A 27629-nucleotide genomic window follows, 5' to 3' on the forward strand; every position below is an offset into this window, starting at 1 on the left:
CGAGGAACCATCATGGAAGGACAGGGCCCTGCACGGTATGTACCACCGGCAGATAGAGGAGGTGGCTGATATCCAGAAATCCTACCAGTGGCTGGACAAAGCTGGACTGAAAGACAGCACAGAGGCACTAATCATGGCAGCACAGGAACAAGCACTGAGTACAAGATCCATAGAGGCTGGGGTCTATCACACCAGGCAAGACCCCAGGTGCAGGCTGTGTAAAGATGCCCCTGAGACAATCCAGCACATAACAGCAGGGTGCAAGATGCTAGCAGGCAGGGTATACATGGAACGCCATAACCAAGTGGCCGGCATAGTGTACAGGAACATCTGTGCCGAGTATAACCTGGAAGTTCCGAGGTCAAAATGGGAGATACCCCCAAGGGTGATGGAGAATGACCGAGCTAAGATCCTGTGGGACTTCCAGATACAGACGGACAAAATGATGGTGGCTAACCAACCGGACATAGTGGTGGTAGACAAACAGGAGAAGACGGCCGTAGTGATTGATGTAGCGGTTCCGAATGACAGCAACATCAGAAAGAAGGAACACGAGAAGCTGGAGAAATACCAAGGGCTCAGAGAAGAGCTCGAGAGGATGTGGAGGGTGAAGGTGACGGTGGTCCCCGTGGTAATCGGAGCACTAGGTGCGGTGACTCCCAAGCTAGGCGAGTGGCTGCAGCAGATCCCGGGAACAACATCGGAGATCTCTGTCCAGAAGAGCGCGGTCCTGGGAACAGCTAAGATACTGCGCAGGACCCTCAAGCTCCCAGGCCTCTGGTAGAGGACCCGAGCTTGAAGGATAAACCGCCCGCAGGGGCGAGATGGGTGTATGGTATATACATTGGGTGAATGTGCAGTAGTAGCAGCAGTAGCTGGTGGAGAGTCACGAGTGTGTCCACAAACCTTTAGGTCAAGATGAACTACATTGTTCTGGTGGAGGAAGGCCACTCCCTCCAGGATCTGTCTCATGAGCCTCTTCACGTCTTCCTCACTGAAGGCCTCATCCTCTTGGTCTGTCACACACTGATTGAAAATTTCTCCTCCAGCCGCACTGCAACCAAAGACACATGACGTGGGACAGATCAGTTGCAAATCTGTTGACTGGCCCTCTGTAATGTGTCAGTGTCAAAGTATCATACACCATTCAGGCCTGCAGACCCTCAGAGAGAAACAAACACTTCCATGTGTAATTCTGGGGTTGGCTGTAGGAGGGAACTGCAGCACCCATATGAAACCCAAACTACAGATTGTATCCTTGTTTCATCCATAATTTGACCAAAATGAATATGAAGCTTGTCCTACGTGATTACTTTGTATGGTAAATCCCACAAGACACTGCAGAAATAACCCCCTCTCTGACCTGTCTGTGTTCTGACTTGTTGGAGGTGGAGGCAGAAATAGCACATCAAATCCAAATATAGCAAACTAATTATGAGCTTGAATGGGGCCATTTACACTGTTGGTGATAACTTGTTATTTTATTCAGTCGCACACAAATAAAAAGGGTTGTAATCAAAATACAAACAATCAAACTTACTGAACCTCTACATCTAACTTTACATCCGGTCAGAAGAAATTAAACTCAATAAACTCGGTTCAAAATATAAAGTGAGGGCAGTCAGGAATAGACAACGGGTCCCCTTAGGGTGCTGGTGAATTAGGCTTTATCTCAGAGGAAGGCAGAGAGGAGAAGGAAGAGGTTTGTGTGACTGCGTTTGTGGTTTGCACGTTGGGAAGAAAAGTCTGGGGTTAGAACTGTTGAGTCCTAATCAAAGCCAAATGTCACAGTTCCTGACAGGAAACCCATTCTGAACACTGACCAAGGTGTGAGGCACTACTGAAGCCCAGCTACAGTATAACTACGCACTTCACACATTGAGATCCAGGACCTGAGTGAAGGGTTAAGTCAAACATTTCCAGAAGAGTGATTCTGGTTTTTCATTTGTAAATTCCCGAACTTCAACCTGACCAACAGATTCCAGTCTCCAAGACCAGTCTACTTTCCCTGGACCATTTAAAAAAACAAAACAATGGATATCATAAAGCTTCAAGTTTAAAAGGTCTGCTCATGACACTGAAAAATGTGTTTTTTATTTATTATTGTTCCAGGAATGCTACAAATCTCATCCCTTTAACATTGTTTCTAAGGTTGTGATACATTGTTGCCAGCCCTGACCTTCTCTTGCTCTCTAAGTGTGTGCCAAGAGTGCTGGCAGTGGTCTCTCTGTCATTTTTACAATAAACAGTATAAAAGATGGACATATAGGTATTTAGGCACTTGTGCATTGGCTTTTTTTTTTAAATCAGCCAGGTAGCTAGGTCCATCAGCTACTGTGTATTATTTTCACACTGAGACATGCATACAGACAGACAGACGAGCACAAATACACCGTCCATGCTTGGCAATGGTGGGAAAACATCTAGAGGTGTGGTCATACCAAATGTGTTTTTGTCGCAAGAACAGTACATAAGCTAGTTTTGTTTTTTACCCTTTTCCCTCCATCATGGCATCATGCTGAGTGCAACAGAAAAATGGCATCAGCTTAAAGAAAGAATGAATAAATCTTACACTTCCTAAGAAAACAGCATGCTTTGAAGCCAGACTTGTGCTTTCCAGTGGAGCACCATCAGCATTGTCTGCCCATCTGCAAATATACAGACAGGGGAGGTGGTGGCTCATCCATTTACTGAAATCAACAGCAGACGGAGTTTCAAGTTACAGCCCATCAAAGCAGCTGCACCATCACTTTCAAAGCCAATAAACAGTATCTGCAGATGGTAAACGGACTGGTTCATAAGTATCACTTTTCTACTCTACCTGGGCACTCAAAGCACTTATGCAACTTGTCCTCATTCACACAGCAAATGGTTAGAAAAGGCACTTGCTGGGTACGGTTAGGGTTAGTAAGTAAGTGCTTTTGTTCTAACATTTGCACACGTTGATACTCTGACAGATGCATCGGAGGGCAACTTGGTGTTACCATGACTGGAACAGCCAGGTATCAAACCACCAACTTTCCAATTAGTTGATGACCTACTGCACCTTCTGAGCGACAGCAATCCCATGCAGAGAAATTCCCTTTAACTTCAACTGCAGGATTTCACTGACAGCAGCTCCTTTGCATAACAGAAGGTGAACTAAGAAGTTGCAAACTCACTTTTGTACAGAATTCTGATGTAGGTGATCAGGCAGGTGTCTGGCACTCAGTAGGTGTGTCTCTAGGTTTTGTAAGGTGATTCTCTGTATATTTTTCATTTCTCTTTTATGTAGTTAACGGTCTTTTTCATAATGATTACATGGAAAAAATGGTTGCATAATGAATGAATGTTTGTGCTACAGACCATTTCAAGATGTGATACTAAAAACTGAGATAAAAAAATAATTTAGCAGAGGGGCATACCATGGGTATTAAAAATGTGACAAATCTATACAAAAAATAACATCAGTGACACTATTGTTGTTGTTTCATCTAGTGTGGGGAAAAATACATGTGTGTCAGATGTTTAAAGATTCTTTGATGTAATACAAAGAAACAAAAAAACCAAAACAACATTTTTAGGTTGTCTGAGGTAGTGCTGTGCTTCTGCTGATCTGGCTGCATATTTCATTGCTATATATTTCAAGGGGCCATCACAGTGTTTGAGGTGGTGGTGTTGTTTGACCTGCTGCCCTCTGATCGGCACCTCAGGTCAATCAGATCCCACACCTCCAGACTCCTTGTTTGGATATATATTTCTGCTGTTTGTTATTTATTCCTACTGTCTTACGATTTATATTTTATTCCCGCAGTTGGTGTGGAGCACCCACAATGTCATTGTTCATTTAAAATGACAATAAAGCCCTATTCTATTTTATTCTATCTAGTTGCTGGTAGACTTTTCTCAGCTTAAATCTGGAAATTAAGAAGAAACATAAGACTTTGTAAACACAAATAATGATGTTTTCCTGTTTCATTAACTGTTTACTACAGTTACAAATGGCCAGTCCTGATAAAGTTTGCTTCCTAGCTCCCGCATGAACATTATTTTATTAGACATAGCTGCTAGCTCCTACCCTTGGGTCATGTCACTATTGGGTAATTTCTAATACGTAAACAGCTAATGTTAACTGTGTGTTGGCTGATATTAATCATGATTAATAATTGTGATCAACTGTTTAATACTATAATCTTGTTAAAGTTGTGCATCAACTGGAGGAGGTAAAGATGACACTGCTGATATTTATACTGTTGCAAATTAATGTGTAATCCAAAAGTCATTCTTAGTATTGAATGAGTATCGCATTTTTTGGTTTATGAATCAAACATGGATAACGCAGAGCCTACATAATGGACACGCAGTGGAGAAACTCTAATGTCCATTTCAGCTCCACAACCACAAGGACATATATAAGATTTTTAATTATTTAATTATATATTTTAATTATTTCTGCCCCAGTTTGAATCACAAAACCCCACAGATTTCACTTATTAAGTGACAAAGGCCAATAGCCCACTGTTTTATGAAGGCAGTGATGCAGCTTAAACATCAGTGTCTTCATAAATCACTTTGTGCAGAAAGCAGTGTGTGACTGGAGAAAGTGCCAGAAAAAAATAGAGCATCGGAAATGAAGAATTAACGATTAATAACTAGGCCGACTCAGAGGGAATGTTCAAAGTGTTAATCTGTTGGCCACGCACCTGGCCAACAACTGCACGTGCATTCAAAAGTTTGAGAGAAACCTCATTCCTCAGAGGATCAGACAGATATGAATCCAGTGCCACACACTGCTGCTCTGCTGTGAGAAGTCTGATACGCCATGACTTAATACATTGCAGGTGTATCCAGGTCATTTGACCCTGGAGGACAATGAAGAAGAGTAACACTTTCTACTAAAAGTATCATTCACCCAATTAGACTCAAACATGCATACAGTGTATTTATCCATACCATAGCACTTTTATCTGAAACACACACACGCACATGCATCAGGGGCAACTCAGGATTTAGTATCAGTATCATCCCACAATGGACCCATGAGAATGGAAAGTTCTTTGAGTGACAGTGTTCCACTTTATGTACAAAGATGCAGTTAGTTCACTTCAATAATCACCTGCCAAGAGCAGCGCAAGTAAGTGGCTCGAAAGTGAATACATGCAGGGGAGAGCGAGAGAGCCAGTGATGTCCTAAGAAAAATAATACAGTGTAAGAGAAGGTTTTACAGGTGTTTGTGTATGAGGACAAAATGGAAGACAAAATAAATAACAAGAGGCTGAAGAAGAAAACAATACGATTTTCAATAAGGGCCACTTTAGCTCAGGAGGTGCAGTAATTAGAAGGGTGGTGGTTCGATCCCTAGTTACTCCATCCTTGGGCAAGATACTGCAGTGAAACCCAAATGCTGCTCTGATGAATGTGTGTAGAGTAGATATATTAGACTGTTAAAAATCAAACCAGTAAACCTGAAGTCTGTGTTCAACAGCTGACCTGTACGATGAGTAGAAGAACACAAAACATACTTACTACGCAGAAACCTGCTCTAAACATGCAGGAGAAGGACTCTTTCATGGCATGCATTTTTAATTTGTCTTTGCTATTTGGGCTGATTGGGACCTGATGAATGTGAAAACAAAGATTTGTCTTTTTACTTGATGTAGTTTCTGAGGAGAGGATATCAGCAAAATTTAGTATTGTGGTCTAGACAACCCAAAACGTGATGTCCACATATGTGGACGCCCGGTCCTAGGAGGTTAAGACCTGCAAAAAAAAAATATACACATCCATGCAAAACTGACACTGTGCCTGTCGTGTATAGCTTTAGTAAATCTGCCCTGTCGACAGTTATTTTTGCAGTTGACCTCATTACATTTGTATTGCAGGAGCGCCACAGGAAAGCCACAAGCCTCACACAAGCAAAGAACCCCCCCCCCCTGCATTTAATCATTACTTATTATTAATATCTGGCTCCTTTTACGTTGTAAACTGTTTAGATTTTACTGCATAAAATAGCGCTCATCACATCTTGTTGACACCAGCTGATTACACCACTCGGTCTGTCCACCTGACCTGAGGAGGGAACAAATGTCTGACCTGATCTTGTCGGTCCAGTGAACCACCGGTGCACCTCAAGCACTCCTCAAACTGTCCTCATTTATAAAGTCCTCTACAAACACTCACATTATGGGTAACAGCTGGATTTTTACATTTCAGTGCAGCTAACCAGCAACGAAAAACAAATTACTACTTGAGACAGAGAGTGAACGTGAACAGTATATCCTTGGTTTTAACAAAAAACTCATTGCTGCAGCCAAAGACAGTGGAGAAGTGACCGACTTGTTTTCCAGTAAGTTATCATTTCTGTCACTTAGCTAACATAAAATAATGTAAGTCAATAAGCAGCAACCAACCAACCAAACCCACTGGTGTCACATTCTGCACTGCCACAAGATGGTGCTAAACTTGTCCTAAAAACACTGATTTCTTAAATCCAGCTTCAAAGATAGTGTTCAATCTAACAGATATTTAGAGTAGCTGTAAATTAGTCTTCATACATGTAGCGTTACATGTTCATTTTATTAAATACCTACTTCATACAGACTAGTGATGTGTCGGTCGCGAACGAAACGGCTCTTAGAGCCGACTCTTTGAAGTGAACGACGCGAGCCGGCTCCTTATTGGGAGCCGTGGGGGGTTTTTTTGGGGTTTTTTTCTCCTCCCTTTCTCTCACCCTCTCTCTCGCACTTTTTTCCCGCTTCACTCCGCACGCGAGCCTTGTGCTTTGTGCTGGGAAGAGGGGGGAGGGGCGGTAGTTACACTCGCAGTAGCACAGGAACAGAGCGGGAGGGAAAGAGAGAGAAAGAGAGCCAGGGACAACAACGTCACATTAGAAAGGTATAGTAATCATCCACAACTATTTTCAGTTGCGGATGACAAAGGATTCAGAAAGTTTATTCATGCAGGCCCATATGACAGAGAATGTGCATCTTCTTTTTGTTTTCATATTTTTTCACATTTATATTTAATTGTGTTGTGGTTTGCAGTGTTTTGTGTTGTTTCACTTTAAATTTGTTTAAAATGAAAAAGCTGTTTCTTGTATTATATGATTTATTTACTACATTTTATGTGGCGTGAATAAATAAAAGTATATTTACGGTGGCCCCTAGAGACAAAGCATGTACAAACTCCAAAACACGTAAAAACTCCGAAGCACGTACAAAACACAACAGAAGTGCTGCAGGATGCTAGGCCCAGTGTTGAGCTTTTGTTACCTAGTGGCTACACAAGCCAGGAAGTACCAATGACCGGATTTGTTGTGTGGTAGTAACAGGTAAATGACCATTTTTTTAAATTATTTGAATATATATATATATATGAGTGCCTGTGTATAAATACACAAACAATACACATATGCTTTCAGTTGTGTAATTTAAGTGATCTAGGTAGCTCTGTTTTGGAAGTTCAGTTAATGCTAGAAATGTGTTTTGGAGTTTGTACGTGCTTTGTCTCTAGGGGCCACCGTATATATTTATATATAAACATATATAAATAAAACCACAGGGGTTTTTTTTACATTAGTAATTCCTTTTGTGCATAATTTTATATTGTTTTTGATAATAAATTAATTAAAGCAACAAAACAACCTGAAGAGCCGGTTGGGAGCCGAAAGAGCCGGCTCTTTTTAGTGAGCCGAGCCGAAAGAGCCGGTTCTCTAAAAAGAGCCGGAAATCCCATCACTAATACAGACCCCATCTCCAACGCCCCCAAAATCAAACAGAGGTGATGTGCGGATTTACACATGTGGGAGTTACAGTGTAACTTCAATATGCAGAGGAATCAAGATCTGAGGAGTTAAACTGTGACACTTAATCCAGCAAATACTGATAAGACTTTCATAACAGGCTGCCTGGCTTCTTAAACAGAAGTAACCTAATCAACTTAAGAGACAGAGAAGTCTCACTAAACGAGCGATCCACACTTCCAAAATCCCCCCCTCCCCCCAGATATTATATCAAACAAACAAACACAGATTGGCTAGCTGCCTGCTTGTGGGCCTGACAGCCTTAGAGTAGACCCTGTGAGAGGTCAGGTTGACCCAGAGGCTGGAGGGCAGTTTGAATTTGATTAATGAGTTGCTAATGTAATTAATGAAATTAATGTCAGCACAGTCCTGTGGGACTGAATCAATTTAACTTTGGTCGGCCATCCGTTACCATCAACTTCAGATGATTTGTTGAAAGGAAAAAGAAAACAAAATCTCACCTGCTTCAGATAAACCAGACTGGCTAAATGCACAGAGAAAAACACAGGAACAACGAGAAGGGTCTCTGCTTGTTATCTGCAGAATGCATTAACTTAAGACATGAAAGTCCTGGATTTTCTTTTATGAATATGCCTAAAAGGGAGTCACTAAAGGGTGAGAGGCAGGGTACATACGGGGTACATACAGGACAGGTCGCCAATCTGGAGCTAACACAGAATCATTCACACTAACATTCACACCTGTGGACACTTTAGAATCATCAGTTAATCTAACCCCACTGTGTGTGACAGATAGAAGGGGAACAATACAGTCAGACCGAGTGCAAATGAATGGAGCAAAGTGACCCTTCATAAAATATTCATGTCCAGAAACCCGGAGTTCCCCACATCCTAATGGCTCCATTTATTGGTGGAAAATAGAAGCTCAATAATTTGCCTACATGTCTGTGACCTGACATCACTAATTAACCTCCTACAGGCTTTGTTCAGCCTTTGACACATATATGTCATTTGTATAAAACCCCAATGAGTTTGACAAAGGTTTGTGTGTTTTTACATTTAAGTTAAACAGTCTTCTATTTAAACAAAAAGAAATGACCCTACCCAACAGCAGCATGACATAAATAATGAGAAAAGGTGTTACTTGTTTAATCAGTGTCTGTACTGTCCAGCTTCAACAACATATCAACAAATGATCAAATATCACATCATCACAAACCGTTCACACCCAAACCAAATTTAAGCTGCAGAGTTCTACTGTTGACTTAAAACTGTTAAACACATCAGTGAGCCTCACAGGGTGATCACTCCTCACCATGAACATACATCTAATGCATGCTGATTATCACGTTCACATAGAAATTTTATAATATTTTGGTCAGATTACAACTACCAAGCTGCGTGCATGTTGCAGCTCGACTACTTGTGCTGTCGGCAACCTGCTAAATTGTGCTGCTGTTCAGAAATTGGCACACTTTAGTAGATCGCCGGCATGACTCCTACTTTACTTTGTCACTTTAATTTATTCTACTCAGTCTAATTCTTCCTGTTTGACCACTGTTCAATACAAATATAGTGATCACTGGTTGTGGGAAACTATTCACTTCTTTTTAAATATATTTGTGATGATGTATCTGTGATCCACCCTTCCGCTGACTGTTTTTGGGATGACACAGTGAAAGTAGTTTAATATGATAATATGATGATGATATTATGATGATCCTCAGAGGATATGATCTTTACAGTATCAAACCAGTTTATAAACCAGTATGTATTCATTTTTTTCAGTACGACTGGGCGAGGAGCCATACTTGGACTGATCACGTGCACTCGTGCGGCTCAATACATAATGAACTCCCAGTTGGAGCTCAGCCAGCAGCGAGCGCATGGAGCTCTTTATTGCTCTCATTCATTCTCTGTGGGTAACTGTCCTCTCTCTGGTTAATGATTCTCTCTGTCGCATTTACACTATTCATGTCTCGGTGTTATTCCCCCTCACTCTCTCACTCCCCACCCTCTGCAATGTCGTGAATAGATTTCTATGACCCTCATTCGTAGACTATTTGCCCCCTCCTCCCTCTATCCTTCAATCCTCCATCACCATTTGCCCCACTGCCCGAAATATCTGTCAGCTGCTGGCCAAATAAAAGATGGGGAGAAAAAAAAAGGAAAGACTGTGTTGTCAACATCCCATGTCAGGAAGAATGGAAGCATTCTGCTCTATTGCCCTCCCATATAAAAAGGATAGCGAAAAGAATGGGGGGACAGTACATAGACTGAATAGCAGTAACATGGGCCTAGATTTCCTTGTCTGTAGTTTTATTATTAATTTAGTAGCTTCTTCTATTCAACAGAATTTAAAATAGAAGATATGGATGCTATTCTACAATCTTCTTTGCGCAAACAAGCAAGGGGAAGAACAACTTCCTTTTAAACAAGAAGAGTAATCCAGCAGAAACAAGCAGGGCTGTCATTGGCCACCACCACTTCAAGGGGTGAAAAGAAATAAAAGACAAAACGGAGAGATGAAGAACAGCTAACAGGACAAAACTCAAACTAAAGGCGGGTGTAGACAAGTTAATAACATGCAATCATGGCATATAAACAAATGAGAGTAAAACAAGGGCAGCCTGAGCCTAGAGCAGAATCAGGGTCACCTGATCCAACACTAATTATAAGCTAGCTAGAAATACTGCATTCCTAAACACATGAATGAACAAAGAGACAGACAGACTGGCAGACACAAACATTTCTCATATCGTTATACTTATACATCTACTGTTAATTTCATATAACACCAGTCAAAGTGCAGTATGGTTTGGTCTGTGTGTGTGAGAGATGTGGAGATGTGTCCGCACTCAGGACGGCACTTAATTCTGTGATTAGCCTTTATATGAGCAATGGCTGGGACTGGGATTACAGACTGAGGTGAGCTTACTGAGCACTTAAAAAAACGAACTTATGGGATCTTCTTAACTGGACAGATTGCACTGTATGGCATGTGCTGCTGACAGCACATAATCCTGCAAAACACTATAATCTGTGAAACACTGGCAGAACATACACTCATCTCTCACAGACAGAGTGAAATATGAGGCCCAGGCTGTGGACATGACATTACATTTCTTCAGCTATTGACAAATTAGGCACCAAAAATGCATTAAATGCAACGAGTTTTGGTCAGAAATTTGTCATTACTGCTTAGATGTCAAAGACATGATGCAAACATTCTAAGGCCTGGACAAAAAAAATACTGCTGGCTGTGAAACCATGACCGTGTACTAAATATTTGTGGAGAAAAACATAATGGGGGAACACCACTTTAAATCAAAACCCGCATCGGATTTCATCATTCGGATTTCACCTTCAAATTAACTGGTAATCCTAAATGTTTGCATACTTTGACATTTATTAATAGACCATTATCCTCAATAAATAACAAAGTCTAATATTTATGTGTCACTTAAATATTAAACGAGTTCTCTTCAACTGTTGTTTAGAATTTTATCTTTTTAGCCATGTAGCACAGGACACGTGCATGTGTACCACGTAGCTACTTCATCATATAAATACTATGATATAGTAGCTCAGTACGAGACCAAGGGAGGAATCAGTCTTCAGTTTCAACCCTTCTCTCCTTGTCATCACAGCAGTGGATTCTTGTCCTTTTTGGGAAGGCTGAGCAGACTAAACCTTCCCAACAAAGTATAGTTGGTTTCAAGAAATGCCACATTTGGTTAAGAGAACTACACAAGAGAAGAAAAATGGCAGAACAACATAAACCACTCCAAAACTGCATAATACGTAAGAGGTGACCTCATATGTGGGATTCCTAATTATTCTTAAAAGCTTTAAGACTCACTTGGACTTCCTAACAATTGGGATAATTGGCATGTACCACTCTGTCTGTGCAGTGAAAATACTAGTACAATCCTCAGCACTGTCAGAGGTTCTGTGTACACATGACAGCTGATCCAGAATGTGTCAATACCATCTAATCTAGCAGTTTGCTCTCAACTGGTTAAACACACATTCTGTGCGTCTGTGAGTATGCATGCGTGCGTGCATGCGTGTTGGGATGGGGGAGGGGGAGGTGGGATTCACTATGGTCCTGCATGCAGGCAAAATCCAATATGGCATTTGCAGGGATAGAGACAAGGATAGACTAAGAGATTGGAAGTGAGAGAGACCTTGATCAGCCTGGCATGTCATGAACTCTCACTCACACACACACACACACACACACACACACACACACACACACACACACACACACACACACACACAGAACCAGGTCAAGCATACCCAAACATGACCAGTGAGATGAGATCAACAACTCATGCAGCTACTGCAGCCTAAATTACAGTATTCCATTTATGTGTAATAATGCCACGCTGGCTCAAACTGAGCTGTCTTTCAGTTTGTCTCTATTACTGCTGTCTGTCTGTCCTCCTCACCAGAAGACAGAGGAAACCAAATCCATATCCTATAATGCAAATGGCGTGTGTGTATACATAAGAAAAAAAGCAGAGCACATTGTTAGAATAGCTGGTGTTTTCTGAAGCATTAAAGTTTGGACTGAAGCTTTGTAGGACCAGAAAGCTCATTCACACCAATACCCCTCTGTTTAACCCCACTATGTACAGACTTTTGTTACACTGAGTCCATAAGTCTACTATTCCATGGCAACATGATCATTCAAAATAATACAAATATTAGTGCATCTAAAAAATTTATAAAAGAAAAAAAGCTTGAAAAACTAAACTTTCATTTAAAAAATGAAATTTTTAAAATGAATTTCATTTTTAAAAATTGGAAATCCATTTTCTCTAATCGTTACAGTATTTTATTTTGAGTGTGAGGAAATTACTACTCAAACAGTATAATTTCAGTTCAGTACAAGTAACTGCAATCATGGGAGATGAAGTTCAGTGACACACTTCAACAAGGTGCTTAAGCGACAAATGATCATTGATGAAAATGATTGGAAACTTAAAAAATGTTGTAGGACAGGGCTCACAAGCAACAGGGATGACTGCATCATAGAGAGGATTGTCAATAGGGCTGCCACAAACGATTATTTTGATACGTCTTGATGCATTCCTCAATCATCCAGGGAAGTAAATCTCCAAAAGTTGAATCTGTTCATCTGGACGTAGCGTTTTGTGGGAGAAACGTTTCGTCACTCATCCAAGTGACTTCTTCAGTCTGAAGAAGTCACTTGGATAGTTGGAAATAGTACTACAACTTACCTAAAAACTCTTTTCAGACGATGGATATTTCCGGATTGTAAATCCTTTTTCATTAAATCTTAAATATTCTAACAATTTGAGATAGTGGATTTCCTGAGATTATCATTTTGATGTAAATAATTAGTGTGAATGCTTGTAAAAGCATTCACAGTATTGTTGTTGTAATCTTTATTATTATTTTTATATCATCTTCCGTACGTTTTTTGAAGTCCTACTCCTTCAAAACCGTTCAACTTAGAAAAACCATTCAAACACCGTTAGATTCCTCTTCTTTAGGACATGACTGCTTCTATTTTTCTCATTTTTAACGTTTATATTTTAAATTTTATTCAACTTTTTTCAACAAAAATTTCCCATGTATTTCAATGGGGAGACCATTCAAATCCTCATTCAACTTACTCATTTTTAAACTCCTACTACTTCCACATACGTTGACATAGAGCCACCATTCAAACTTTAAAATGAAGACAAGACATTCAACTATTCAACTTGTATTTATCTTTTCAATATCTATTATACTTTTTCTTCAGTTCCAGTTTAAGTTTCATCCTTTTTTTCAGCTGTTTCAGAGTTTATAATGGGTGTGTATGGGACGGAATGTTGGGGCTAGAGTGAGACAGCTCAACTGCTAGAGTGAGAGGAGACAGGGAATTAATCTTAAAATCTTTTCTGAAAACTGCTGTTGTGTCCGCAGCGTTTGCTCTACAGGTATGATTTTACCCTCAAAACGTAGCCATCGCTGTCCTCTTTCATCCAATGTGTTTACTATTGTAATAGATGTTATGGTTCTTTCATAAATGTCACCAATGCACAGCCTCCTCCCTCCAACTCCTCCATAGACTCCAATGTTAAAATGGCTCAGAAAGTTCCTTTGAAAATCAGAAGAGCATGGTGTCTTTAAACTGTCACCACGTCCATATAATTAACTCCACAGGAATGAAAACTGAGAATTCGGTAGACTAGACATTGCTGTCGCTCACAGTGAAAGAATTTTGTCAATATGACTTGTACTTTTCATTTGGGAAGGATTTGTTTGGGTCTGACTTTTCTGTTCGTTTTAAGCAGCAAAAGTGAGATGCATGTCTGTGGACGTGTGTATGGAGCCATTGGGTGCAGTCACTATAGCAACCAGGCTCACACCTGCCTGCCTAACGAGCTCTGTCCCTCACTCTGCCAAGATTCATCTTAAACACTTCTCTTTCAACTGCTGCTGTGTCCACAGTGTTTGCTCTACAGCCATCATTTTACCCTCAAAACGTCGCCATCATTGTTCTCTTTCCAACACCGTGTCTTTCAAAGCTCACGCATTTAAACTTTTTAAACTGTGTGGATTCAAGTGGAGGGATCACAATTTAATCATTCAGTGATTCAAAGAATATGAACTTTTAATATTCATTCAGATGTTTTCTGACTCTAAATTTTCTTTTCTCATTTCTAAGGTTTTTCTAATTTACATTTAAAACATTTTCAGCTCTTTTCCAACTTCTTCTGTGTGGATGTCAGCTTTTAGCAGTTCAGCACTTTTGTTTTCAGTTGCAAATTTCTGTATTTTTCATCTCATTCAAAATTTTTAACTCAAAATTCAGCAATTAATTCATTTCAGTGCATACATTCAGATTCAAGCATTCACACTGCAGTTTCTTCAGAAAATGCACTTTCTAGTTTAAAATGTATTTTACTTTTTCAAGATATTCTGAGAAGCACTAGTTTTTTGAATAAGTGGTGATTTTTAAGACTAAAAAAAGCTTAAAAGACCCTGAAGGAGATCTTTATAGCAAAACAAAGAATTTTCATAAGATTTATTCTCCACAATAACTGCCAGTAACCTTAATGTAGTTAACACTGATTACAAGTTTACTTTGTTTATAAAGATTTATAAACAGTCTATGGTTAATATGGTGTCAAGCAAGTGTCGCCACTTGATAGCCACTGTGAAATGCTTCTGGGCACTTACTACACCATTACTGTGGAGTATTATCTAAATTCTCATTAATTCACTTTACCGGGATAAAAACTGGATGTACTGTATTTATCCTAAAACGTTTGCTAACTTTGCGCCAAAAACACTTTGAAAAAGCAATTTTTGCCCCTTTATGTTTTTGCAATTTTGAATTGCCATTCTGTTCCTTTGCAGTATCTATGCTGGTGTTTCCCAGTAGGTCTCCATTTCTAAACAACATGAAAGGAAAGGTTTCAACCCTAAATTTCTGACACTCACAACTCCAGAACTAGCACCATCTCTGAAGCCATCTCGTAGACCTGGTGGAGGTTGACCACATGGGGACAGGCGCTGGCCAGTTCAAGTACTGCAATCTCATGGATGATCTCCATCCGGCAGTCCTGCCCTTTCCGTCTCTTCCTCATTATCTTGGCAGCGTACTCATGACCCGTGCACTTCTCCACACACTTTCTGACCACAGCAAACTTTCCCCTGAAAGAAAGGATGACCATCAGAACTATATTCATAACAGCCACTGGTAGATGACAATATAACACTGACACTGCATGCTCATTGCACTGACCAATTAAAGAAACGAACAAACAAAAAAACACCCAAATAGGTAAATAATTTAATGCAATTTTATTTATACAGCGCCAAGGTAGGCATAAGGTACACCCTACAATAATACATATAGAGAAACTATATGATTTAGCACAAAGGAAAGTTTGAAGCCTAATCTTAAAAGTAGAGATAGTGTCTGTCTCCTGAATCCAAACTGGAAGCTGGTTCCAAAGAAGAGGGGCCTGAAAACTGAAGGCTCTGCCTCCCATTCTAATTTTTAATACTCTAAGAACCACATGCAAGCCTGCAGTGTGAGAGCAAAGTGCTCTAATGGGGTGATATGGTACTATAAGTTCATGAAGATAAAATGATGAATAGATGATGATACATCATCTGTTCCCAGATTCAGTCCTATTTTCTATTATTGCAAGAACAGAACAAACACTGAAGGTTCTTCAAAATGTTCACAAAGAACAGCATTATTGAATTCTGTGCTGTAGGGGTAGTTATAGTTAGCCTAGAGCAAGAAGAGAAGCTGTGAAATTAAAATAAAAATGATAAAGACTTGTAAGACTTGTACAGCCCTGTGCCTGAAGCAGTGGACCAAACTGCTTCATTCTCAGCTGGTGGTGCATGTGAGAGTCATGGGGCCGATGCTGCTGGGAGCTACAGATTCCAGCACTGATCCGTGCTTTCTGCCAGTGTGATGCCATGGCAAAAACTTGCTACACATCAATTACTATACCATACCGTCTTTATTTATAAAGCACTTTAAACTAAAACCAGGGTTCATAAAGTGCTGCACATATACAAATAGCATAGACAAGAAATAAAATCAAATATGTTAAAAATAGAGAATTATTAAAAAAAAAAAAAATAATAGAGTCAACCTGTTTTAAGAAGAGCTTTAAAATCAGAAAGAGAAGAGGTCTGCCTAACGTGCAAGGGCAGATCCAAACCTACAACAAAATCATGATCACCTCTAAATTTACGCTTGGTTTTTGGCAAGCGTAAGGAGCTCAAGGAGCTGCTGACTGGTGGACCTAAGGGAGCAGGCAGGTGTATATGGCTGTATTAGCTTGGAGAGGTAAGAGGGGCCAGGCCATTAAGAGACTTAAAAACAAATAAAATAACTTTTAAAAGGACCCTATGAAGTACAGGCAGCCAGTGGAGTGAAATTAAAATGGGTGTAAGTCCTGCAGGCGTCTGACGCGCTGCAGATGCCTGCAGCGCGTCTGCAGTGCTGGGCTTCTCTGCTTGGGCTACTGCCCAAGCAGAGAAGCCCAGACCTCCCTCTTCTCAGCCACCTCCTCCAGCTTGTCCGGGGGAACACCAAGGCGTTCCCAGGCCAGCCAAGAGATATAACCTCTCCAGCGTGTCCTGGGTCTGCCCTGGGGCCTCCTCCCAGTGGGACATGCCTGGAAAACCTCACCCAGGAGGCATCTTTGTCAGATGCCCAAACCACCTCAACTGGCCCCTTTCGATGTGGAGGAGCAGCGGCTCTACTCTGAGCCCCTCCCGAATGGCCAAACTTCTCACCCTATCTCTAAGGGGAGGTCAGCCATGCTTTGGAGGAAGCCCATTTCCGCCGCTTGTATTAGCGATCTCGTTCTTTCGGTCACTACCCACAGCTCGTGACCATAGGTGAGTGTAGTGGCGTAGATCGACCGGTAAATTGAGACCGGTACCGAGGGACACGGTCGAATGCCTTCTCCAAGTCCACAAAATGCATGTAGACTGGTTGGGCAAACTCCCATGCACCCTCAAGTATCCTCGAGAGGATAAAGAGCTGATCCAGTGTTCCACGACCAGGACGAAAACCGCATTGTTCCTCCTGTATCCGAGGTTCGACTAACGGATGGACTCTCCTCTCCAGCACCCTGGCATAGACTTTCCCATGGAGGCTGAGGAGTGTGATTCCCCTGTAGTTGGAACACACCCTCCGGTCCCCTTTCTTAAAGATGGGGACCACCACCCCAGTTTGCCAGTCCAGGGGTACTGCCCCTGATCTCCACGCAACATTGTAGAGACGTGTCAACCAAGACAGCCCTACAACATCCAGAGCCTTCAGGAACTCGGGGCGGACCTCGTCCACCCCAGGAGCTCTGCCACCAAGGAGTTGTTTAACTGCCTCAGTGGCCTCGCCCCCAGAGATTGCCGGGTCATCCCCTTCGTCCCCAGACTCTGCTTCCGCCACAGAAGACGTGCAGGTGCGATTGAGGAGGTCCTCCAACTATTCCTTCCACCGCCCGAAAATTTTCTCAGTCGAAGTCAGCAGCACTCCACCCGCAATATTCACAGTGCAGGTAGAACACTGCTTTCCCCTCCTGAGTCGCTTGACGGTTTGCCAGAATCTCTTCGAGGCAGTCCGTAAGTCTTTTTCCATGGCCTCTCCGAACTCCTCCCACACCCGAGTTTTTGCTTCAGCCACCGCCCGCTGCCTCCGGAGTCCCACAGGCTAACCAAGCCCGGTAGGACTCTTTCTTCAGCTTGGTGGCTCCCTTCACCTCTGGTGTCCACCATTTGGTTCGGGGATTACCACCACGACATGCACCAACTACCTTGCGGTCGCAGTTCAGTGCAGCAGCTTTGGCAATGGAGATGCTGAACATGGTCCATTCTGACTCAATGTCCTCAGCCTCCCTTGGAATGCTGTTGAAGCTCTGCCGGAGGTGTGAGTTGAAGGTCTTGCGGACCAGGGACTCTGCTAGACGTTCCCAGCACACCCTCACTGTACGTTTAGGCACGCCAGGTCTATCCAGCGTCCTCCCTCGTCACCTGATCCAACTCACCACCAGGTGGTGATCAGTTGACAGCTCAGCCCCTCTCTTTAACTGAGTGTCCGTTTTGGACACTCAGTTAGGCCATATGTTTTATATGGCCTCAGGTCTGGTGATCGATCATTGACCTGTGGCCTAGAATGTCCTGGTGCCAGGTGTGCTTATGGACACTCGTGTTCGAACATGGTGTTTGTTATGGCCAAACTGTGGTTTGCACAGAAGTCCAATAACAAAACACTGCTCGGGTTCAGATCCGGGAGGCCGTTCCTCCCAATCACGCCCTTCCAGGTCTCGCTGTCATTGCCCACGTAAACACTGAAGTCTCTCAGTAGGACAACAGAGTCCCCAGGAGGTGCACCCTCCAGTACCCCACCCAGGAACTCCAAGAAGGCTGGGTACTCTGAACTGCCGCTCAGCGCATAAGCGCAGACGACAGTCAGGACCCATTCACTGACCTGAAGGCGAAGGGAACAAACCCTCTCGTCCACTGGGAGAAACCGAAACATACCAGCAGCAAGCCGAGGGGATACCAAGATACCCACCCCAGCCCACTGCCTCTCACCAGGGGCAACTCCCGACTGAGACAGAGTCCAGCCCCTCCCCAGGAGGCTGGTTCCAGAGCCCAGGCCATGAGTTGAGGTGAGCCAGACTATATCTAGCCGGTATCTCTCAAACTCACGCACTAGCTCAGGCTCCTTCCCCACCAGAGAGGTGACATTCCATGTCCCAATTGCCAGTCTTGGTAGCCGGGGATCGGTCCGCCAGGACCTCCGCTCCTGGCTGCCACCCGGCTCACATTGCACCCGACCCCTACGGTGCCTCCTGCGGGTGGTGGACCTGCAGGAAGATGGGCCCATGTCCCTTTTTCGGGGCGTGCCCAGCCTGGCCCCATAGACTAAGGCCCGGCCACCAGACGCTCGCCCTCGGGCACCCTCCCAGGGCCTGGCTCCAGGGTGGGGCCCCGGTAACCCTATCGCGGGCAGGGTGAACTGTTCCCTCGATGTTTTTTTTCATAGGGGTCTTCTTCGTCTTTTTTGCTAATTAAAATGTAAAAAGTTCAAAGCCATCCTGGCCTTTATTTCATCAAGACATCTGAGCAGGGAGTCTGCTAAGAAACCATTTATCTTTTTAAGAGGGAGCCGAGTCATCGGCATAGCAATGGAAAGAAATCACATGTTTCCTGAAAATAGAGCCAAGGGGAAGCAGATATAGGGAGGAAAGAAGAGGGCCTAAAATTGAACCCTGTGGGACCCCACATTGTATCCTCTGCTGCTTCTCTTCAAACTCACCAAGTTTCACAGAGAAAGTTCACTCTACCAAATGCAGTACTCCTGACACATCAACTGCTCCAAAAGAGAAATGAGATTTTTATGATCCACTGTATAAAAGGCAGCAGTTAAATCTAAAAGCACAATAGTAACACATTCACCTGAGTTAGTTGCTAAAAACACATCATTAAAAACTCTTAAAACTGCAGATTCAGTACTGTGTAAAGCAGGGGTCCCCAATCCCAGTCCACAAGGGCTGGTGTCCCTGCAGGTTTTAGATGTGTCCTTGATCCATCACAGCTGATTTAAATGGATAAATTACCTTCTCAACATGTCTTGAAGTTCTCCAGAGGCCTGGTAATGAACTAATCATGTGATTCAGGTGTGTTGACCCAGGGTGAGATCTAAAACCTGCAGGGACACCGGCCCTCGTGGACTGGGATTGGGGACCCCTGGTGTAAAGCTTAAAAACCAGACTGAAAAAAGGTCTGTGAAAGCGCTGGACTTACCAGCCCTTAACCATTTTTCAGTTATACAAAGGAAATCCAGTCCTAGAAGCTCTTTCGCTGCGAGACTGGGGCCAGGGTGCAACAAAGGTGAGCTGGGATCCCAGATAGGAGTGGGGGCAACATCTTATGTCCAGGATGAGCTGCATTGTTAAGATCACTGGCAAAGAGTTGAAGGTCCAGCAGAGTTTGGCGATTAAACATTAAAAGAGAGTTGACTCTAGCACTAAAAAAAAAAAAAAAAAAATAGCACAAACAATACAAACAAACAGCAGGGGTAGAGAAAACAGCGAGCCATGCACACTGGCGCCATAGAGCTGGGTATCGATTTGGATTTCTATAACTGATTTGATTCTGATTCACGAGGTCCTGATTCGATTCGATTCGATTAAATAAAGTATCAAATAAAATTAATATACACTACCGGTGAAAAGTTTTAGAACATCCCAATTTTTCTATTTTTTTTTATTGAAAATTATGCAGTTCAAAGCCTCATTACACTCTGAAATGAAAGCATAGTAAAAAAACAAACAAACAAACAAACAAACAAACAAACAAGCAATTGGAGTCTTCTTTTTTTTTTAAAAAAAGAAACGCTTTAATCATCAAAGTAGCCAACTTTGGCAGGTATAACAGCTGAACACACCCATGACATTCTTTCTACAATAGAAATAAAATCTTCTTCATAAAGTTTTTCCCATATCTGTTGCAGAAGTTCCCATAAATGTAGCACCTGTAGGTTGCTTTGCTTTCACTCTTCTGTCCAGTTCATCCCAAACCAGCTCGATGGGTTTTAAGTCTGGAGACTGTGCTGGCCACTCAATGTTTTCAAGCTTACCGTCTTGTTCTTTTTTTCTGAGGTAGTCCTGACATAGCTTCGACTTACATTTTGGGTCATTATCTTGCTGTAGGATGAACCCCTGACCAACTAGACACATATCAGAGGGTATTGCATGGTGCTGCAGACTGCTCTGGTAGCCGTTTTGGTTCAGGGTGCCCCTCACTCGGTACAAGTCAGCGAACCTGGATCCAGCAAAACAGCCCCGGACCATCATACTTCCTCCTCCATGTTTGACAGTTGATGACAAAAGCTCTGGAACCATCCTTTCACCTACTCGACAGCGTACAAAGATCCTGCGTGATGAACCGAAGATTTCAAACTTTGATTCATCAGTCCATAATACCTTCTTCCAGTCTTCAGTAGTCCAATGGCAGTGTTTCATGGCCCAGGCAAGCCTCTTTATCTTATTCTGATGTCTTAGCAATGGCTTTCTTGCTGCAACTCGTCCTGTCAAACCTGCAGCTCAAAGTCTTCTCTTCACAGTTGAAACTGAGACTTGCTTACTATGACCACTATTAAACCGCCTATCACACAAGCTGTTAACTCTCATAAACTTGCCCTCTGATTCAGATGTGGCTTTGGGTTTGCCAGACCTCTTCCAGTCAGAGTGCCTTTTGATGGTGAAGGAAACTGTGCTCACCAACACCTTGACTTTGAATTTTCTCTGTAGGAAAGACCTACATTTTTAAGTGTTGTGATACTCTGTCTCTCTTCCATTGTTAATTGCTTTTTTCTCCTTTTTGTAGCAACACACTTTCTGCAGTACAATACTGTTCAACTGATGCTCACCAAAGTGTGTTCAAACACTGCTTTTATACAGACACGGGGTTGTAAGTAATCCAGAAAAGTTGGAACACCTGTAGGAATTAGTAGCGCCAGCTTTCAAGGCTTGATCAACCTCCATTGCTGCAGAACAGCTTTAAATTGTTAACCCATGTTGTGTTCCCTGAAAAAGGCCTTTTTGTATAATTCTGAAATGTACATTATTTTTCAGTTTTGGGTAACCTTACCTTTTTCTTTTTCTTTTTTTTTTTAAAACCTCTGGCAGTTCACCACTTAAATGTGTACAACTTCAAGATATTCACTGAACTTGAACGACTTGAATTGCAATAAATAACTGGAAAAATTGGGGTGTTCTAAAACTGTACAGTGTATGTACAAGTAATCCCACATTAGCCCCATCCATTAGCTCTTCAAATCTTTAGTGTAATCTCTTCAATCAGAAGAAAACTGGCTTAAACAGAGAGGGATTGAAATAAGGGGCCAATAAAACATGAGTGAGGATTATACTGGAATTTGAATTCAATTCAATTTTATTTATACAGTGCCAAATCACAACAACAGTCACCTCAAGATGCTTTATACTGTAAGGTAGACCCTACAATAATAGATACAATTTGAATTTGATTTGAATCATTCAAAGTTACTCTTTTCAAAAATAAAAATACTGAGTTTTGCATTAGCATATTAGTTCTACGATGTGATTTTTTTGGACATGCTGCATGTCAGAATCAGAGAGACTTTATTACACATAACTGTGCAATCTAAGAATTACTACCATACTACCAGGATAATGTTAGGTTACTTGGTGATTCTAAATTGGCCATGCATGACAGACATGAAGTGCACACAATTAGAATCAAGCACTGCATAAATGTGTGGTTAAATGTGGCTTGTAGTCAAAAATGCTTTCAGTGATCAGTAAGGCTCGAAAGGCAATATATGAACACCAGCCCATATTACTTTATGCCTGTTCTCTTGAGATAACATTGTGTTCAACTTGAAGCTGGTCTCATAATATAAGTCACTAAGATATTTTAAGAAACTAACTCCTTTAGCATGCACTCTTCTACTTCACATTTCCTTTCATTAAGCACTTTCAAAGATTTATACTAGAAAGCAATTCAATGCCTTCCTGTTACAGTGAACGGGAAACTTCCTCAGAGCCTACACTCAGCTTTTTCTGTCCACCACACCAAGCGGTTCTGGCATTTCCTTTTTATTTTGTAAACCTTTCATCTATTCAGCTGTGCACGTGAATATTGCAGTGAACAGGAAACAGACAATACTGCACCAACTGATTGACCGTGTACTAGAAAACTGAAGATTTACTAACTTCGATGACTATCGTATTATTTTGAGCACCAGCTCTCAGCCAAAAACTTTTGCATAAACATGCAGGGGATGAGAGAGGAGGATGGAGAATTGATCAGTTATTGGTATCGGAAAGTAGTGCACTGGAAAGTTGTTGGCCATGCATATTAATTAATGAAGGTTTATACTGGGATTGCTTTAAGCAGCCACCCTTAAAAGACCTCTGGGAGCAGTGCGTCACGTTCTAGCAGTGGTCTTGCCTGAAAAACGCAGAGAGACGCTGTTTAGTTTGGAGTCTAGGCCTGCCTTTCAGAAACCATACTGGGCCACCGCAGCCTTTTCTAAAGCAGCGTCAGCACATTTCCAAAGCCAGCAGCCTCATTCATAGGCTACACCCTGAAAGAGATGGCTTTTGTGCATGTGTGCAAGTCCATGTATATGTGCACACACATGCACCAAGCCAGAAGTGATGAAATGGTCACAATTATTGAAATAAATAGTCTTTAGGTATAACAGGTGGATTTCTGAGGTGCTAAATGGTAAATGGCCTGTATTTGTATAGCGCTTTACTTGGTCCCTAAGGACCCCAAAGCGCTTTACACATTCAGTCATCTACCCATTCACACACACACACACACACACACACACACACACACAGGTGATGGCAGCTACATTGTAGCCACAGCCACCCTGGGGCACACTGACAGAGGCAAGGCTGCCGGACACTGGCGCCACCGGGCCCTCTGACCACCACCAGTAGGCAACGGGTGAAGTGTCTTGCCCAAGGACACAACGACCGAGACTGTCGGAGCCGGGGCTCGAACCGGCAACCTTCCGATTACAAGACGAACTGCCAACTCTTGAGCCACGATTGCCCCCTGGTGCTATGCTATAACAGTGATTTTGCAGCCACCATCCTATCCAGCTGCTCGCAGATATCTCACCAGCCAATCACATGGCAGCAAAGTAATACATTTAGGCATGTAGACATTGTTAAAATCACCCACTGAAGTTCAAGCTCTAGTCATCAAAAATGTGTAGGTAATGTAGGTTTTCTACCAACTATTAGCCATCAGTAGTTGGAGTGTATCAGTGTTCTGGCTGCGTTGTCACAGCTGGTCCCTGTGAAAGGGTGCCCTAGATTCATTTAATGAAAAAGATTTTTGGGTAGAAGGTGGGACAGGTGTTAGCACGATTACCTCACAGCAAGAAGGTCGTGAGTTGAATTCCACCATTAGCTTGGGGAATTTGCATGTCTATTCGGCTTCCTCCCACAATCCAAAGACATGCAATTAGTGGGTTTAGGTTAATTGGTTATTCTACATTTCCCAGAGGTGTTAATGATTGCCTGTCTCTATGCATTAGACTGGCGACCTGTCCAGGGTGTACTCTGCCTCTTGCCCTAAGACAATTGGGATAGGTTCCAGCGACCCCACTAGCTCAGTGTCTAACACTTCCACTACCATCACTGACTATCCATTTGGATTAGGGTTGGATGCAAACTGGTAATGTTGATTTATTGACATCAAAGATGTCACTGATCCTAAAGCTGAAAAAACATGACTCTAATAAATGTGTTTTCAGACAAGTAACTTTTGGGGTTGGCAAAGAAACTCAATCAGGATCTCTGATAAATTATTAAGCCTTGGCCTTGTCAAGTTAAAAGACCCTGTAGAATCTTCAGCACCACATTCAAATATTTAAGTGAGTGCATGAATACTTTTAACCATGTGTGGATTGTTGTTTCTTAAAGTTATTAAGCATGTATGATATATAATCAGCCCACCTTGGAAAAAGAACAGTTTAAAGAAATGATTAATAGCCCAAAATTGCCATACATTCATGCCCATGATGAGCTGAAATCTTCTAGCCACAACAGTATTGCTTTTAGGTCCCGAAATGTTTCAAGCTACAGTAAAGAGAAAACACATGTCCCTTTTTGTCCCCCCCAAACATGTTTATGTATAAGGTAATGTGAGCTGTGGGTCCCCTTGCCACTTGCTCTTTCATCAAGAACCTTGGGATGACTATTTGACTCAGTTTTCACATTGGATGCTAACATCAAATCTCTGGTTCAATCTTGTTTTTATCAATTAAGAAATATTGCCAAATTGAGTTACATGCTGTCACACTCTGAATTATTTAATCACATTTGAATTACTGTAATTCACTTGTCTGAGCAAACGTTTAAGGGTCCACTTTAAGATTCTGGCTTTGACTTTTAGAATATTGCAGTCATAACTATACATTGATTGGTGTGTAATTCTGTCTTCCAAGACATTGATGCACTCTCATAAACTTGGAATTAACCTATTAAAAATATATATGAACGGGCACCGGATTTGTGGAAGCTGCCATGTTTCCCCATCAATCTTGAATACAGTGGTTGAGATGGACATCGCCATTCCACCTAATTTCATTTTCTGTATGTGACTAGAGAATGACAACATAGTAAGACAAAGGCAGCGCGGAAGGGAACTCGTACGTGTTTGTGTGCCACGGCGGCAAATTTAAATTCATGCCTATACCATCAGGTTATGAAGGGTCATACTTCTTTTTTTTTTTTTTACTTCTTATTTGATGGGGGTCCTCTTCACCAAAGAAGTGAAAACACAAGGAAAGAGACGACAGAGTAAATATTGGCACAGCAGCCTTTCAGAGAAGATGATGCAGAGAAAGAAGGGTTTTAACAGTGACACTAAAGTCGCTTGCTTTCTGCTTGACAGGTAAATCAACCTAACAGCCTAAAATTTATGTTTTGGTCTCTCTTGGCTGACTAAAGCACAGTCACTGGTGTAATGCTCTTTCCAGGACCATATGGGCTAAGTGAGAATCCCTGTCTGTCACTAAAACCCATCAAGGAAAAAGCTTTGGGTCTTAACCATATGTAATTCAGAGCTTCGCCATAGTACAAGTTACAAAAGGAGCTTGGGTGTGAGCCATCTGGGACTCCCACCGCATAAAAGCAATACCTTAAAGCCCCCATCGTCATCCTACTTCCACCCCAAGATGTGAAAAGTAGATCGTTAATGAGGGTCTGAAAGCCATATTAAAAATGCACTAATTAATTAATAGCAAGCTTTCAAACTTCAGGCACGTCTTGAAAAATTACATACCAACACCAAGTCACTCATTTTCATTTTTAAAACTAAAGGTTTGCATGGCTACAAGGTGATGTAAAGTGTACATGACAAAAAAGGAAAATTGGGAGACACGAAAAGATTTTATTTACATTTTGAGAGACAGCAGTGAAAATGATATACATCACCAAGAAAGTGCTGACCTTTATTTGACATACATCTCTATATTTTCTGTTAACTGTTTATTTACAAAATGAAAACTTTCATACTAGAAGAATCAAAAATCCTCAGTGCCTGTTGTACGCTTCTCCTTATTCGACTTATGAAGGTGGCAAATGTCTGGACATCTTGCGTGAACAAACTGAGGTTAGTGTGGAGTTTCAAAACATACATTTGTAAGCCCATATTGGAACTTGAGGTAAACCATAAAGTCCAATAATGAAATGTCATGAAACCCCCAACTTTAAAAAAAAAAAAAAAAAAAAAAAAAAAAAAAAAACTAAAAGGACAAAAGCAAAAAACAAAGGAGGAGTGAGTAATTAGGTGTGGAAGTCAAAAAATGTATTCCAAATTCAAAAAATGTAATTGCAGAGGTAACTTAACCTCTTTGATACATTTGATCATGTTCACAGTCAACAAAACAACTCCACAGAGGAATGCATGGGCAAACAAAGCCAAGTTTACAGCTGAGCCTTTAATCCAAAAAAGCCTCATGAATGAAATTCCACTACTAAGTTCAGAAGGCTCATGCAGAGAGTAGGCTAAGAGTCAGCTACGGAATAAACACAACTTGTATGGATACAGAACAACAACACCTTCATCTGTTATTACACTGATTAACAGAGCCTAACCAAGTTATTGCTGTATGTTGTCTCTTATGAGAATGCATATCTTTACTTATATAGTGGTTTACAAATCCACCTAACAAGTGATAGATCCCTGGTTCGATTCCAGAAGGAGACAAATCCCTGAGGGTTTGCGTCAGGAAAGTCATCTGGTGTAAAAATCTGCCAAATCAAACATGTAGTTTCAGTGTGCTAATGCTCTAGACTTTTGGTTATTGCGAGCTAAGCTTTTGATTCCTATTTTGACTTCTCTATTATTCTTGGATACTATGATCTCAGCTGTTTGGTTCCGGTGTTCAGTTGATATAGCTGTGCCTTGCTCTCTACCTCTCTCCATCTCCCCAATCAATGGTTTTTAGTATGCCCACACATAAGTCTGCATTTACATCAAACCACTGAGCATTGCCTTGGTGAACATAAACTTGGACACATGACCTTTTGTCAGCTGATCTTCTACAGTGCTGTAGGCCAGAGTGGTTCTGCAGATTAATGTAAGCTTTCATGTTGTTCTGTTGCAGCTAATCTCAGTCACAATGTCAGGTCTGTGACATACAGACATAAACAGCCTTTGTTGTGTAGCTAAGATTGTAGCTGTATAAGTGTGCTATAATCAAAGTCATTCTAGAACTTGCCACTCTACAGCTATCTTGGTAACATTTCTAGGCAGTTATTTCAGGTACAAGAACCTCTCTAAATGAATGGAGAGAGAACCATAACTGC

At 41.7% G+C, this 27629-nt stretch overlaps 1 protein-coding gene across 2 annotated transcripts in view; it reads right to left on the reverse strand.

Annotated features, from left to right (window-relative positions):
* Window positions 1–27629, reverse strand: part of stk17a (serine/threonine kinase 17a) — a 44257-nt gene that overhangs the window by 4689 nt on the left and 11939 nt on the right. Inside the window, exons 2-3 of one of the 2 annotated variants that reach the window (XM_063484279.1) lie at window positions 15211–15423; window positions 907–1054 (exon numbers count right to left, since the gene is read on the reverse strand). In XM_063484279.1, coding sequence (XP_063340349.1) covers window positions 907–1054; window positions 15211–15423 — 361 coding nt within the window. The remainder of the gene's footprint in view (window positions 1–906; window positions 1055–15210; window positions 15424–27629) is intronic. The other variant, XM_063484280.1, reaches the window with a different exon arrangement.

The sequence above is a fragment of the Pelmatolapia mariae genome, linkage group LG9 (assembly GCF_036321145.2).
Source record: "Pelmatolapia mariae isolate MD_Pm_ZW linkage group LG9, Pm_UMD_F_2, whole genome shotgun sequence".
Lineage (NCBI taxonomy): Eukaryota > Metazoa > Chordata > Actinopteri > Cichliformes > Cichlidae > Pelmatolapia > Pelmatolapia mariae.